This window comes from Myotis brandtii, unplaced genomic scaffold (genome assembly GCF_000412655.1).
Source record: "Myotis brandtii unplaced genomic scaffold, ASM41265v1 scaffold132, whole genome shotgun sequence".
Lineage (NCBI taxonomy): Eukaryota > Metazoa > Chordata > Mammalia > Chiroptera > Vespertilionidae > Myotis > Myotis brandtii.
The window spans coordinates 1,007,615-1,022,577 of record NW_005354673.1 but is presented as its reverse complement, the minus strand read 5'-3'; the positions used below and the strand labels follow the sequence as shown (position 1 = coordinate 1,022,577).

At 43.8% G+C, this 14,963-nt stretch overlaps 1 protein-coding gene across 1 annotated transcript in view; it reads right to left on the bottom strand.

Annotated features, from left to right (window-relative positions):
• The window catches only part of SEL1L (sel-1 suppressor of lin-12-like (C. elegans)), a 60,221-nt gene extending 45,784 nt beyond the window's left edge, over positions 1-14,437 (bottom strand). Inside the window, exon 1 of the mRNA XM_014534728.1 lies at positions 14,339-14,437. Coding sequence (XP_014390214.1) covers positions 14,339-14,437 — 99 coding nt within the window. The remainder of the gene's footprint in view (positions 1-14,338) is intronic.
• Positions 14,438-14,963: the final 526 nt, after the last annotated feature.

Genomic DNA, 14,963 nt, shown 5'->3' with positions numbered 1-14,963 from the left:
TCCCTGCTGCTCTTCCTGCTCGCGTCTCTGCCCCCACCCCTTCCCAGGCACCTCTGCCCTAGAGCGCAGCCAATCCCCGCCTGCCGCCACGGGCTCCTCGCCCAATCGCCGCGGTCTTCCCGCCCTCCTCCCTGCCCCGCCCACGGGGTCATGCATTGGCCAATCATTATGCGATGCTCCCACACCGGCTTTCCCGGTTGGGCCACGGCGTCACCGACATGGCCCCAGTTAATTGGTAGCTCCCGGATTCAACCAGCCCGGAATGAGAGCGGCCCCGAAGACTACAAGTGCCACAATGCACTTCATGGGCTTCTCTCGTCGAGTGCTCTCGGGAGGCGTAGTCCACCGTGGGGTGTGCTTTAAAAGTGCAGGTGGCTGTTGGAATTAAAAGAACTTAGCTAACACCTGGGCTGGACACTAACTCAAAGCCTTGAACCCCCGGGCTTTTTTTAAATTTTGTTAGCCAAAATAAATATCAAGAAACATGCAATGTAATGTGTTAAACTCTTCCTCTTCATTTAATTTGAAAAATTTTAATTGGAATAGTGATATCAGCCCTGAGGAAAAAAACACAACAGGTAGACTGAATTAGAGGTATATATTCTCTGTGAATTAGAGGTATTTTTTTAAACTTAGATAAATAAGTACCATATACAGGGTGAGGCAAAAGTAGGTTAACAGGTTTTTTTTATGAAAAAACCATACAATAATTAATAAATAACACAAAAATAAACTGTATTTAACATACTCACAAGTAAGTCTACTTGTGCCCCCCCCCCCCCCCTGTATTTAAGGCCCCATGGTAGATGCTACCTGGACAAATTAACCACCCTGCCTGTTTCACTGTTTTCTACTGTAGCGGAGAAAAAAAATTTTTACTTCTACATTTTTTTGGCTGGTCTAATAATCTAGCATGAAAGAGATGAACAGGAGAAAATAACTAAACTCATTACATATGTATATACAGGGGTTCCTTAAGAATAATGGGACCCCAGGAAACGTCGGTCAGTTGAGGCTTATATGCCATTCAGGACTACCAAGAGGGAGACAGGGGTCTGGAATTTCTAAGGGAAAGTATGCAATTCACAAGTAGATGAGAAAGAGCAAAAATAAGATAAAGTAATTCTTGCTGGCCATCCAGAACCTATAGGACACAGAGGGAAGTCTAACAAACAGACTTTGCTTGGCTTCCCCCTGTCTGCCACACTTAGGTCATATTATGATGCTAATTCCTTTAAGCAGGTTTTTCTGAGTTCGTTTAGGTAAGTAAAGGGGGAGGTTCAAAGGTCCTTTCTGAGTCCTTTTGTTTTCTTAAAAATAACCAGCTTAAAGTAATAAATATCCCAAGAAGGCATTTTGGGGGGGCAAACTCTGCTTCCCCTCCCCAGATTTCCACATTCATTAACACACTCTCACCTTCTCATGGGATCTCCTACCTTCTTCCCACTGTCCTTACTTCTTCTTCTTAGTCACAATTTTGGCATCTTTCCAGTTTCACTTGCATTTAGTCTTGACTGAGCCTTCTTAACCAGGCCAGTTCTCATTAATTTTCATTTTTCTAAGTGTCCACAGGACATTCAGAAGCTTGCTTTGTAAATAGGTTGTAAGCTTACTGAGCCCAGAGACAATTATATAATCCTGTGTATAGGTATATAGCACTGGGTAGGTAAATAGCACATATAGGTATATAGCATTGCCAGCTACTAGGACTAGATAATTATTTATTGATAGATATGTCTTACCTCTAAAGCATTTGAATAATAAGATTCAAAGTACTTATTATCTATTATAAGTTTAATCTTAAAATGTCTTACAGTGAAATATTAAGGGGCATTTGTACCTCAATTATGCAGAAAATTTACTTCACTCATCTGCATCTCATCTATAAAATGGGTATGTTAATAATACCCTCTTCACCAGGTCTGTTGTGAGGTTCAAAAGACATATGCAGAAAAAAAGTTCTTCCTTCATTACAGAATGTTCTACAGATATTATTTCTCATTGATTGCTTGGTTGAAGCAAAGGAACAAAGAATACGAAAAAGTTAGTTTTATTAAGATGAATAATATTAGTTTCATCCCCTTAATTTAAAAAAAGGTTTAGAGCTATTGTGTTTAGCCAGCAATGAGTGATATACCTGTTCTGAGACTGCTCATAGGACCTTGACTTTTGGGGGAAATTTCAAGTCTCCAAAGCAGGTAATGAATACATTGTGGAAAGCCAGCTTTATTTGATCAGCTTGCTATATTGCATGACAATTAGTTAGTGAAAGGTTGTGAATTCTCCATAGCCTTTATCCAGCATACACTCCTCAAGGTTTCCTGTCAACATTCCCAGTAAAAGTTATGTACTCACTCTACTAGCACAAACTGTAAAATTATTTATTAATTCATAGACTTCTTTAATATTTGCTCAGCTGTCTGTACTCTGTTTAAGTTGTCCATATCAGTGTTCTGAGTCATTGTCATAGATTACCAAGTTGCAGAAAACCTGTTTTCTCTGCATTACAGCACAGCATAAGGCCCAGATAATAAATGCCTTTTATGTGGATAACACTGATGTAACCTTATTCCACTGAAATGAATCAAGCAATCAGTAAATATTGAGACCCTCCTGAAAGTGTTGAGGACTTAAATCCAGCTTGCTCTTCATGTAAGGATGGTGAGACAATGCCGAGAGCCTTTTCCTGAGAATGGAGTGTTTGTCGCTAACTCTAGTCCACTATATCCTTTTCTGTGCTATTCTTAGGGATCTATTTGAGTTGGCAGTGAGGGCAGGCTGCCAGTGCTTGTATCAGCATATCTGCCAGGGTAAAACTAGGGAGAGGCAAGGAGTAGAATATGCCCCCCCCCCCCACCAGAGCTTGGAGGAGAATATACTTTCTTTGATACTCATGAAGTGAATTAAAGTCATTATTTTTGTGTTCCTTTTCCATGGATCAATGAAAATATAAATCCTTGCACCATATTGTGAGATAGAACCTAGTATCTCACATGTACATTCTGATCTCCTTGAATAAATGGACAATGGCTCTTTTTGTTGTTGTTACCCCTCATCCAAGGATATTTTCCCCATTAATTTTTAGAGAGAGTGGAAGGGAAGAAGGGAGACGGGGAAGTGAGGGAGAGAGAGAAAATGAGAGAGAGAGAGACAGAGAAATATAGATGTGAGACAGACACCTGGATTGGTTTCCTCTAGAGCAGGGAATCAAACCTGCAACCTGGATACGTGCCCTTAACCAGAAGTTGAACCCAAGAGCCCTCAGTGTGTGGGCCCAGGCTCTAACCACTTAGCACACTGCACAGGGCTGGACATGGCTTTATTTTATTTTTTTTAAATATATTTTTATTGATTTCAGAGAGGAATGGAGAGGGAGAGAGAGAGAGAAACATCAATGATGAGAGAGAATCATTGATTGGCTGCCTCTTGCAAGATCAGGGATTGAGCCAGCAACCTGGGCATATGCCCTGACCAGGAATCGAACTGTGACCTATTGGTTCATAGGTCAATGCTCAACCACTGAGCCACCACAGCTGGACTGGACAATGGCTTTATACCTCATTATATCACCTGTAATCCCAGGTACATATCTATATATATTTAAAGAGGTAATATACAAATTAGGCTGGGACACCATAATGGTCACCACCAGCTCAAGAGGAGGGGCCTGGTGCGGGCCTAGAGCCTGAGAGAACAACAGACAGGGCGGCCATTGCCCGGTGAGACACAAACCCGCAGGGGGGGCCAGCCCCCAGGCCCAGCCCTGCGGTTGCGGCACTGGGCTGCTGGGGCTGGAGCGGAAACACAAATTTGCAGGGGGGCCGGGTTCGATTCTGATCAAGGGCATGTACCTAGGTTGCAGGCTCTTCCCTGGCCAGGGCCCAGGTCAGGGCTCATGCAGGAGGCAACCAATCGAAGTGTGCCTCTCACATTGATGTTTCTCTCTGTCTTTCCCTCTCTCTTCCATGCTCTCTAAAAATCAATGGGAAAATATCCTCATGTGAGAATAAAAAAAAAAGAAAGAAAGAAATGTCATATCCTATAAAGGAGACATCTTGAAAATGCTCAAAGAAAGTTGTCTTGTTTGGTGGTGAAGGGACTGGAGTCAGTGTTGATGAAAACACCTTGGTGGATGTGGTGGCCAGCAGTGGCAGCAGCAGCGAAGTGATGGGGGTGGTGCCTTCCCCTGATCAGTCCAGTTGCCTCCTGTAGAGGGAGGCTAGACTGCTGTGGGGAGCGGGCCTAAACCTTCAGTAAGACATCCCCTGAGGGCTCCTGGACTGTGAGAAGGGGCAGGCCTCTGAGCTGAGGGACACCCCCCCCCAGTGCACAAATTTTGTGCACCAGGCCTCTAGTTTAGTAATAAAAATAAATAAGTTTTGAATGTTTGTTGTTACTTTCCGTGATTATCAAGTGCCATAAAGGTCAGAGTATAGGTCTCAGGTTGTAGAGCAGTGTACTTAAAACACCTATGCTCTGCCCTAGCTGGTTTGGCTCAGTGGATAGAGCATTGGCCTGCAGACTGAAGGGCCCCAGGTTTGATTCCAGTCAAGGGCACATGCCTGGATTGTGGACTCGATCCCCAATAGGGGGTGTGCAAAAGGAGGTTTATCTATGATTCTCTCTCATCATTGATGTTTCTATCTCTCTCTCCCTCTCCCTTCCTCTCTGAAATCAATAAAAATATATTAAGAACAACAACAACAACAACAAAACACCTAAGCTCTGAAGCTGAGAGAATGAAAGAGGTGGTGTGTGTGTGTGTGTTCAGGCTCTATTTACCAAGTTTTATCCTGAAGTGACATTTACTTTGGAAGTGTGTATTCTTTCTGAGCGGAGTTGATTCATATCAGGCAAAGGAAAAGCCAGCATACCTCCATGCCCTGAATAAACGGACAGGCATCTTTTGGTCTCCCCTTTTCCCTGCTCCCCATTGATTTGTTAAACTACTGTAGATTCTGGAGAGAAATTAGATCAAACTAAATCCCAATAAGAATTTCATTAAGGGAACTTTATAAGGTGGAAATAAATAGCTTGGAGCTCCCATTCAATTAAAAATATTTAACTCCTGAGTAGATGGCGATGCATTTAATGTGTGAATGTTGGGTTAGGAACATGATACAGTCATGTGCTGCTTAATGACAGCGATACTTAATGAGAAATGTGTCGTTAGGCGATTTCATACTTGTGCCAACATCATAGCATGCATTGACACAAACCTAGATGGTATAGCCTGCTACTGTAACTGCACTTTTATAGGACTGACAGCACAGTAGGTAGGTTTGTTTACACCAGCATTACCACAAACACAGGAGTGATTTCAGTGCACACCCTGACCCTGGGCTTTCCTTTTGTAATGCAAGTGCCTGAGCTAAGCATTGGTTGCTGAGGCACCCACTTCAGCTGGTATCCATTTCAAAGGGGCACCTGATTCAAGGAAGCCTATCTCAAGTAAACAATTTGCCAGCCCCCAAACTAGTGTAGGGAGCGGCTATAGGGTCAAGGCTCAGATTGACCTGTGGCAGGGTCATAAACAAGTCCCAGCTTGGAGGGCAGAGCCCTCTTAGCATAATTAAGCTTAACCTTATAGCCCTCCCTAGTTCCTTCCTAGGTAGATAATGGGCTGTGGGAGGTGCAGCAAGTGCTGCCAAAACAAGGTGAAACTCACAAGAACATTGTAAACATGTTGACCACTTCCTTGTCTTGATCTCACTATAAAATAAAGCCTCGGCTTGCAGGCTGGATCTTTCTGTGTCCTCATCCAGGCATGGGAGATCTGCCAAGCTCCAGCTGTACCCTTGGTCTGTGTTCTTTAATCCTTCACTGCCCCTCCTCAGGTTCACCCTTGGCCGTGCTGGAACGCACAGACTAGATAAACATCCCCCCCACTCCTTACCCCCAACTGCCTATTATTATGGAAATAGGCTCCTTTGTTTTAGAGCTTTTGGTTGATTTCTGTAACTGACCATTTGAACTACTTATTTATTTCTCTTCCCACCTTTCAAAATTTCTCTTTTATGTTTTATTTTTTTTATTTTTTTACCACTTTGCTGAGCGTTTTTATCAGAAAAGGGTGTTGGACTTTTTTTTTTTATTGCTTAAAGTATTACAAAGGGTATTACATTTGTGTCTTTTTTCCCCCCGCCCTTGACAATCCCCTGCCCTCCCTTACCCCCCAGTGTCTTATGTCCATTGGTTTTGCTTATATGCATGCATACAAGTCCTTCGGTTGATCTCTTACTCCCCTCCCTTCTGCCCCCCAACCCTCTCTGGCCTTCCCACTGCAGTTTGACAATCAGTTTGAGGCAGCTCTGCCTCTGTATCTATTATTGTTCAAAAGTTTGTAATGGTCTCTATTATCCATGAATGAGTGAGATCATGTGGTATTTTTCCTTCATTGACTGGCTTATTTCACTTAGCATAATGCTCTCCAGTTCCATCCATGCTGTTGCAAATGGTAAGAGTTCCTTCTTTTTTACAGCAGCATAGTATTCCATCGTGTAGATGTACCACAGTTTTCTAATCCATTCATCTACTGATGGGCACTTAGGCTGTTTCCAAATCTTAGCTATGGTGAATTGTGCTGCTATGAACATAGGGGTGCATATATCCTTTCTGATTGGTGTTTTTGGTTTCTTGGGATATATTCCTAGAAGTGGGATCACAGGGTCAAATGGGAGTTCCATTTCCAGTTTTTTGAGGAAACTCCATACTGTCTTCCATAGTGGCTGCACCAGTCTGCATTCCCACCAGCAGTGCACAAGTGTTCCTTTTTCTCCACATCCTCTCCAGCACTTGTCGTTTGTTGATTTGTTGATGATAGCCATTCTGACAGGTGTGAGATGGTACCTCATTGTTGTTTTGATTTGCATCTCTCGGATGATTAGCGACTTTGAGCATGTTTTCATATGTCTCTTGGCTTTCTGAATGTCCTCTTTTAAAAGGTGTCTATTTAGGTCCTTTGCCCATTTTTTGATTGGATTGTTTATCTTCCTTTTGTTAAGTTGTATGAGTTCCCTATAAATGTTGGAGATTAGGCCCTTATCAGATATAATGTTGGCAAATATGTTCTCCCATGTAGTGGGCTTTCTTGTTGTTTTGTTGATGGTTTCTTTTGCTGTGCAGAAACTTTTTATTTTGATGTAGTCCCATTTGTTTATTTTCTCTTTAGTTTCCAATGCCCTAGGATCTGTATCGGTGAAGAAATTGCTTCGGCATAGGTCTGAGATTTTGTTGCCTTTGGATTCTTCTAGTATTTTTATGGTTTCCTGTCGTATATTTAAGTCCTTTATCCATTTTGAGTTTATTTTTGTGTATGGTGTAAGTTGGTGGTCTAGTTTCATTTTCTTGCATGTATCTGTCCAATTTTCCCAGCACCATTTATTGAAGAGACTGTCTTGACTCCATTGTATGTTCTTGCCTCCTTTGTCAAATATTAATTGAGCGTATTGGTTGGGGCTGATTTCTGGGCTTTCTATTCTATTCCATTGATCTATATGTCTGTTCTTGTGCCAGTACCAGGCAGTTTTGAGAACAGTGGCTTTGTAATACAGCTTGATATCTGGTATTGAGATCCCACCTACTTTGTTCTTTCTCAGGATCGCTGCAGCTATTCGGGGTCTTTTTTTATTCCAGATGAATTTTTGGAGAGTTCGTTCTAGGTCTGTGAAATATGCCGTTGGTATTTTAATGGGAAGTGCGTTGAATTTATAGATTGAAATTTTCTCTTTTATGTTTTAAATTAACATGAAACCCTAGGGCCCCTATACCAGTGGTCAGCAAACTGTGGCTCGTGAGCCACATGTGGCTCTTTGGCCCCTTGAGTGTGGCTCTTCCACAAAATACCGACTTCTGCGCATGGGCCACAAAGTTTCAATCGCACTGTACATGCGCTCCCGCATGTGGTATTTTGTGGAAGAGCCACACTCAAGGGGCCAAAGAGCTGCATGTGGCTTGAGGGCCGCAGTTTGCCTACCACTGCCCTATACTAAGGATCCTCATAATTTTGATTTGATTCGTAGCCTTCATTTTAAAAGTCTTTTTTCCTCTGCACACTTCACAGACCTAGCCTTTCCCCTTGATAATCAGCAACCCCTGAGGAAGCAGAAGACAGTAGCCCAGTTCTGACTAAGGGTCACAAGGTTTGAGCCTCTGGCAGGCTAAAGATATGTCTTAACTTAAGTAATGTCTCAGCTCCTGAGCCCTAAGGTTGAATGACCCCCCTCAACTAACCTTTCCATGAAACCAGATAGGGAAATGTTGCAGGGGATCCCAGGGCTGAAGAAATGATTTGCTACCTTTATCTCACCTTTGACTAATCAGCTCCTAACACACACCAAACCCCAAATCCATGGTGTCTTGTGATTTTGCCCTGTATAAGGTATAAGTTACCTGCCCTCTGGAAGCTGGGTCTTTTAGAGCATGAGCTCACCTGAACTCTGGATTGACATAAATCCAAATAAACTGTTGTAGAAGAATGGAGAAACCCAAGCGACGCTTAGAGAATTGGAGTTACACAGCTTTGGTCTCAGAGGAGTTGCCTCCAAAGTCTGAGCCAACCAATATGGTGGAAGCTCTTCTTGTATCCCCTTTATATTCTTTGTCCCCCAAATATGGATGGGACTTCCAGACCTTTTGTGGGCTTTGCAAAAATCCCCGTGTGTTGGGATGGGGGCCTTGAGACCATATCTAAGGGCCTGGCCTGGTGCCAGCGCTGATAACCACCTCTGGGGGTTGTGTATTGTTCATGGTTTATGGTGTCTGTAAAATGTGAGCATTTAGGTAACAGGTCTTATAAGACCAGATTGTGGAGGAAGGGGCAGTGACTTAATTATAGGTTATCAAGAATGTACATTAGGTTACTGGCACAGATTCAGATTGCTAGCCCCCACAAACATCAGGGTTACATTGGAATTAGCCTTTTAGCCTTCTCAAAACGACTTCCTTCTTCCACCGAAATTCCTGCTCATTCACTTTCTTTTGGCCAAAGCAGGAAGGCAAATGGACTCATATATTGGGGTTTGATAACACACCACTGTTGACCCAATAAAAGTAGAACCCCAGGTCTGTTCTCTCTCTCTCTCCATCTCTCTCCCCCGGCTCTCTCTTTCTCTCTCTCTCTTTCTTCTCCTATCCCCCTCTCACATCACTGTGTGCCCCCTGGTGTGCCTTGTGTTCTCCAGGGCCTATAAGTAATAAACTTTTTTTTCTCTCCCAATGTTATTGCTGAAGGGTGTTTTGCAATGTAATAAGAACCACAGGGTTGGCCCAGTTATTAACAGTGGTTTAGAAAGGGGAGATGTCTGTGGGAAGCTCAAGCATGGGGAAGCAGGTGAGTGTTCCTCGGCATTTGTAGTTTTATTGATAGACTGAGACTGCACAAAACAGTAATGCATTGAGATAAGACATTAAGACTTGACAACGGCTATGAAGTCTCTAGGTCAGCCGTGGGCAAACTACAGCCCGCGGGCTGGATCCGGCCCGTTTGAAATGAATAAAACTAAAAAAAAAAAAGACCGTACCCTTTTATGTAATGATGTTTACTTTGAATTTATATTAGTTCACACAAACACTCCATCCATGCTTTTGTTCTGGCCCTCCGGTCCAGTTTAAGAACCCATTGTGGCCCTCGAGTCAAAAAGTTTGCCCACCCCTGCTCTAGGTGATAGGAATTTTTCAGCTCCATTATCATCTTATGGGATCGTTGTATATCAGGTCTATCATTGACTGAAATGTCATTATGCATGCTTGACTGTATTCATAGGATAATCCTTCCTTTCTTCCTTCTTAAACAAATACTTTTTGGGCACTGTCAATACACTCTGGCTAAAGAACACCAGGAACACACCTGTAGTTGAACTGTTATCAGTGGGGTGCCTTCTGTGTCCCCACCAGTTACTGGTGGAAGTGGAGTTCTTGGAGTGCCACGGGGAAAAGAATTTCCTGAGACCCCCATGGGAGAGTGAATGATATTTATTTGTGTGGAATTAAACTCCTGGGTTTCCAAGGTCCCATCTCCCTCTGTCCTGCCATGGAAAAAGTCCAGCCGTGTCTTTAGCAGAGCTAGAATGAAAGCCATTGCACAGGGTTTCTGCTCCGTGTTAAAGCATAGTCCAGTCCAACATCTGGCTTAGCTTGTATTCCCAGCTGCTGTCCATTGCGTGTAGGGTCCACATGGCCCTGGTCATGTGGCTATTTAAGGCTACATGGCGAGCAAGTGCAGGTCACAGATCAAGAGAGAGTAATGGGGAACCAGAAGGCAAGAGAGAGAGAACCCTTTTTTTTACAAAAATGTTTTTATTGATTTGCTAGAGAGAGGAAGGGAGAGGAAGAGAGAGGGACACATTGGTTGGCTGCCTCCTGCATGCCTCCTATTGGGGATTGAGTCCCAAACCTGGGCATGTGCCCTGAGTGAGAATTGAACTGATCTCCGGTGAGGCAGATGGGGCACTTACCCCTAAATCCTGTTTGTGAAGCCAAGTGTCAGAGTACTTACTCCTGACTACAGTCAAGTGATCCTGCTTGACTATGCCAACTGTGGGAGCACAAGTCCTTCTCGGATGCCGGGTATTAGATGGAGAAGACATGAGAAGTCATAGGTGTTTAAGAGAGGCTTTATTGCCGACCAAGTAGCCATTGCTACCAAGCAGCCATTAGACACAAAACAGTTCTTCAAAGTAGCTTACAAAGCAACCACAAACATAGGAGCCATTGCACACACAGCAGCCCAGCTCTACATAAAACAGTGATGGCGAACCTATGACAGGCGTGTCAGAGGTGACACGCAAACTCATTTTTTTGGTTGATTTTTCTTTGTTAAATGGCATTTAAATATATAAAATAAATATAAAAAATATAAGTTTTTATTTTACTATGGTTGCAAATATCAAAAAATTTCTATATGTGACACGGCACCAGAGTTAAGTTAGGGTTTTTCAAAATGCTGACACGCTCAAAAGGTTCGCCATCACTGACATAAAAGCAGCCTCATACCGGCTGGTCAGTAACACACTTTATACCAACTTAGACAAAAGAGGCTTCTTGCCAAATAGTGACATCAGTATTTGGGTTATAAAAAGTATGCCTGTGCAGTGTATACAATACAATCACTGTATCCTTGTGAAACGAAATTTTTGGACTGGAACCCAAATTCTTTGTCCACCAGAGTCGAAGAATGAATCCACGGACAGAAGGTGGTATAGCAAAGGTGGAAATTTATTGAAGAACAAGTACAGACTCCCACATGAGGAGAGGGAAAGAGTCCCACAGAATGGACTCCCACGTGGGGAGGGGGAAAAGGGTCCCATTGAGTTCCTTTTCCCTATGGCTTATAAAGGCTGCAGATCCTGGTGCCTTGATATCCCCTCTGATTGGTCACTATTCCTTTAGACTGGTTACTATAGTAACTCCTGAGCTCAAAGGTCAAACACCACATGGGATATGTGATGTCCTCCTCCCTCATTGTTCTTTTCTTTCTGGATTTCTTTCTTCTTCTTTATTTTGTAAATATAGACCTTTTTGGCTATTTCCAGCTCCCTTGGCTTATGTAAATGCCACTGTTGCTGCTCCCTGCACCTGGCTTCCTTGTGTTATGGAGATGTACCTTCTCCCCATCTGTAGCCCTGTGTTTTTCCATGGACCCTAATTCTAAAAATTCCCTAAATCTGCCTATATTCCCCTAAAATTCCTGTTTCACTTGCTCAGAGTGGCCTTGAACATCTGGTGTACTCCTGATAGGGCCCCCCCATGACCTTTTGATGCATAGAACAATGCTCACCCAGCTGAGCCACACCGGTGTCTCTTCTTATACGGGACTAATCCCACCAGGAGGACGTTACCCTCTTGACCTCATCTAAACCTAATCACCTCCCCAAAGCTCTGTCTCCAAATTCCATCACACTGGGTGGTAGGGCTTCAGCATGTGGCTTTTGAAGGTTTGAATGTGACACAATTCAGTCCATAGCACATATTTTCTGCTTCAGATACAGCTAAAGCTGCTTGCAGGCCCCTGCACTTTCCTATATCTTTCCTCTGGCTGGACGGCTTGCCCTTATTTTTTGATAACCTTCCTTTTCAAAACCCAATTCTAAATTCTAAGAAGCATAAATGGAGTTTAATCCTTCTTTTGCTGGATTTTCTTCCTTTTCATAAAATGTTCCTTTGTGCTATCCTCGACTGTATGTATTTAATCTTAAGCATTTTGCTACATATTTTATTCCAAATTATAATTGGGTTGTAGTGAGGCAAGTACCATGTTTTGCAGAATAAATACTGCTGTAAAGAGAATTTTTTTATTATGAAAAGACTTTGACAACACAACTAAAAGGCCTCTTATCTTTAGCAATACGAGACTATATTATAAGCCAGAGGTGGGGAGGAGGGAAGTATGGTAACTCAGAGTTTATTGTGGCAAGATTTAGAATCATAGAATTGTGATCCCTTTATCTCTCATAGAACATATTTCAAAAACTCCATGCTTGAGGTGACTTGTTTAAGATCATATAGCTAGATAATGGTGGTGGTATAAACCCAGATTTCTTGGTTTCCAGTCTAATGTTTATTCACTAAAATACACTTTTTTCATTAGAAACCTAGTAGGTTGTATTTATTTTCTATTTATGCTTAACAAATTACAACAATGTCAGTAGCGTAAAACATACATTTATTGTCTTACAGTTTCCATGAGTCAGGAGTCCTGGCACAGCGTGGCTGAGACCTCTGCCCAGGGTCTCCCAAATCTGCATTTGAAGTATCTGTTCCCTGGAGTCCCCTTCCAAGCTGACAAGGATATTGGCAGAATTTGTCTCCCTGAAGCTATAAAACTCATGGCAGCACACACATTGCTTCTTCAAGGCCAGCAGATGAGAGCGTCTGTTTCTCTGAATCTCTGGACCATAAACCTGCTTTTAAAGGGCTCATCTGGTTAGGCCAGGCCCTGCCAAGATAATCTCCTTTTTTATGAACTCAAAGCCAACTGATTAGGGACCTCATATCTATGAAAAATCCCTTCACCTTTGCTGTAGAGTGTAATCTAATCATAGGAGTGACATCCATCATATTCGAAGGTTCCAGTCATGCTCCAGGCCAGGGGACTATACAGTGTGTGTATGTCTTATTACTTTTTTTAAAACTTTTTTTTAAAATTGATTTTTAGAGAGAGAAGAGAGAGGGAAAGGCAGAGAGAAATATCAATGTGAAAGAAACACATTAATTGGTTGCCTCCTGCACACGCTGGACCAGGGCCCAGGCCAGGGAGGAGCCTGCAACCAAGGTACATGGTCTTGACCGGAATCAAGCCCAGGACCCTTTGGTCCTCAGGCCGACGCTCTATCCACTGAGCCAAACCGGCTAGGGCTGTTGTGTTAATTTTTAAAAATTAGGAAAAGCAGCAACAGGGAAAACCAGTTACTTCTTGTTTGTTTTTTTTTTTCCCTGCCAAAAGCTTTATTGTATCTATTTGGTCCACTGTATGGAGAGGGCTACTGGGGATGTGCCCGCAACCCAAGTACATGCCCCTGACCGGAATCGAACCCGGGACCCCTCAGTCCGCAGGCTGACGCTCTATCCACTGAGCCAAACCGGTTTCGGCTGTTGTGTTAATTTTTAAAAATTACGAAAAGCAGCAACAGGGAAAACCAGTTACTTCTTGTTGTTTTTTTCCCCCCTGCCAAAAGCTTTATTGTATCTATTTGGTCCACTGTATGGGAGAGGGCTCCAGGGTGGTTCAAAGGCTGCCTAGTGGCTGCAGGGAGAGGATCAGGCAGAACTGGGGAGTGCAGGGGCCCCTCAGAAACCTTTGGGCTCCACAGGCTCCTAGTCACGCTTGAGGGTGAGCCTTTTTATTTTATTTATTTCTTTATTGTTAATCCTCACCCAAGGATAGTTTTTAGAGAGAGTGCAAGGGAGGGGGAGAGACAGAGAAACATCGATGTGAGAGAGACATCAATTGGTTGCCTCCCTCATGTGTCCCCACCAGGGTGGGGGATCAGCTTACAACCGAGATACATGCCCTTGCCCTTGACCGTAATTGATAATCGAACCAGCGACCCTTCAGTGTGTGGACCGACGCTTTAACCCAGTGGTTCTCAACCTTCTGGCCCTTTAAATACAGTTCCTCATGTTGTGACCCAACCATAAAATTATTTTCGATGCTACTTCATAACTGTAATGTTGCTACTGTTATGAATCGTAATGTAAATATCTGATATGCAGGATGGTCTTAGACGACCCCTGTGAAAGGGTCGTTCGACCGCCAAAGGGGTCGCGACCCACAGGTTGAGAACCGCTGCTTAACCAGTGATCCAAACCAGGCAGGGTGAGCTTTGAAAGAGACTCTCGCCCAGCCCAGGGCGGTCAGACAGGTGTCGCTCATCTTCTTGATGAGTTTCACCTCCTCACCCCGGAAGCGCTTCTGCAGGAAGTGGCCTAGAAGGGGCATCTGCGAAGACGGACCCCGGGGCATGTATGTCCACAGGGTGGCTCAGGAGGATCTCCTCCGTGACCACAGAGCGTCCATGGCTTCCCGGGCTTTGCCCCACTCATCCTGGAATGGCTTCTGCACATCCTGGAAGAGGACACCTCCTCTCCGCTGGTTTTCCATCTTCAAGAGACGCCAGGTGCTTTCCCGCTTCTCCTCCAACCCGAGGAAGAAGTGGCCCCAGGCCGTCTTCAGACACGTGGTCCAGAGGGAGGTAGGTGCAGGAGGCCTGCAGGTGCAGGTTGACCCTGTGGTTGACCCGGCCTCTATCTGGGTGGAGTAATTCTGGTGAATCTGGGAGCTCCTGGCTGCTGGGTAATATAAAGCTCAGCTACCCGCTACCAACACCACCCCCCTCCCCCCAAAACAAAAAACAAAAAAGTGTTGGCTCTTGGCTGGACCAGGATGTTGCAGGTGGCTGAGCAAATGGTTTGTAAGGTTTTGACTGGAAAAGAGGTTGGAGGGTCATGGGAGGTGGGAAGAAGGG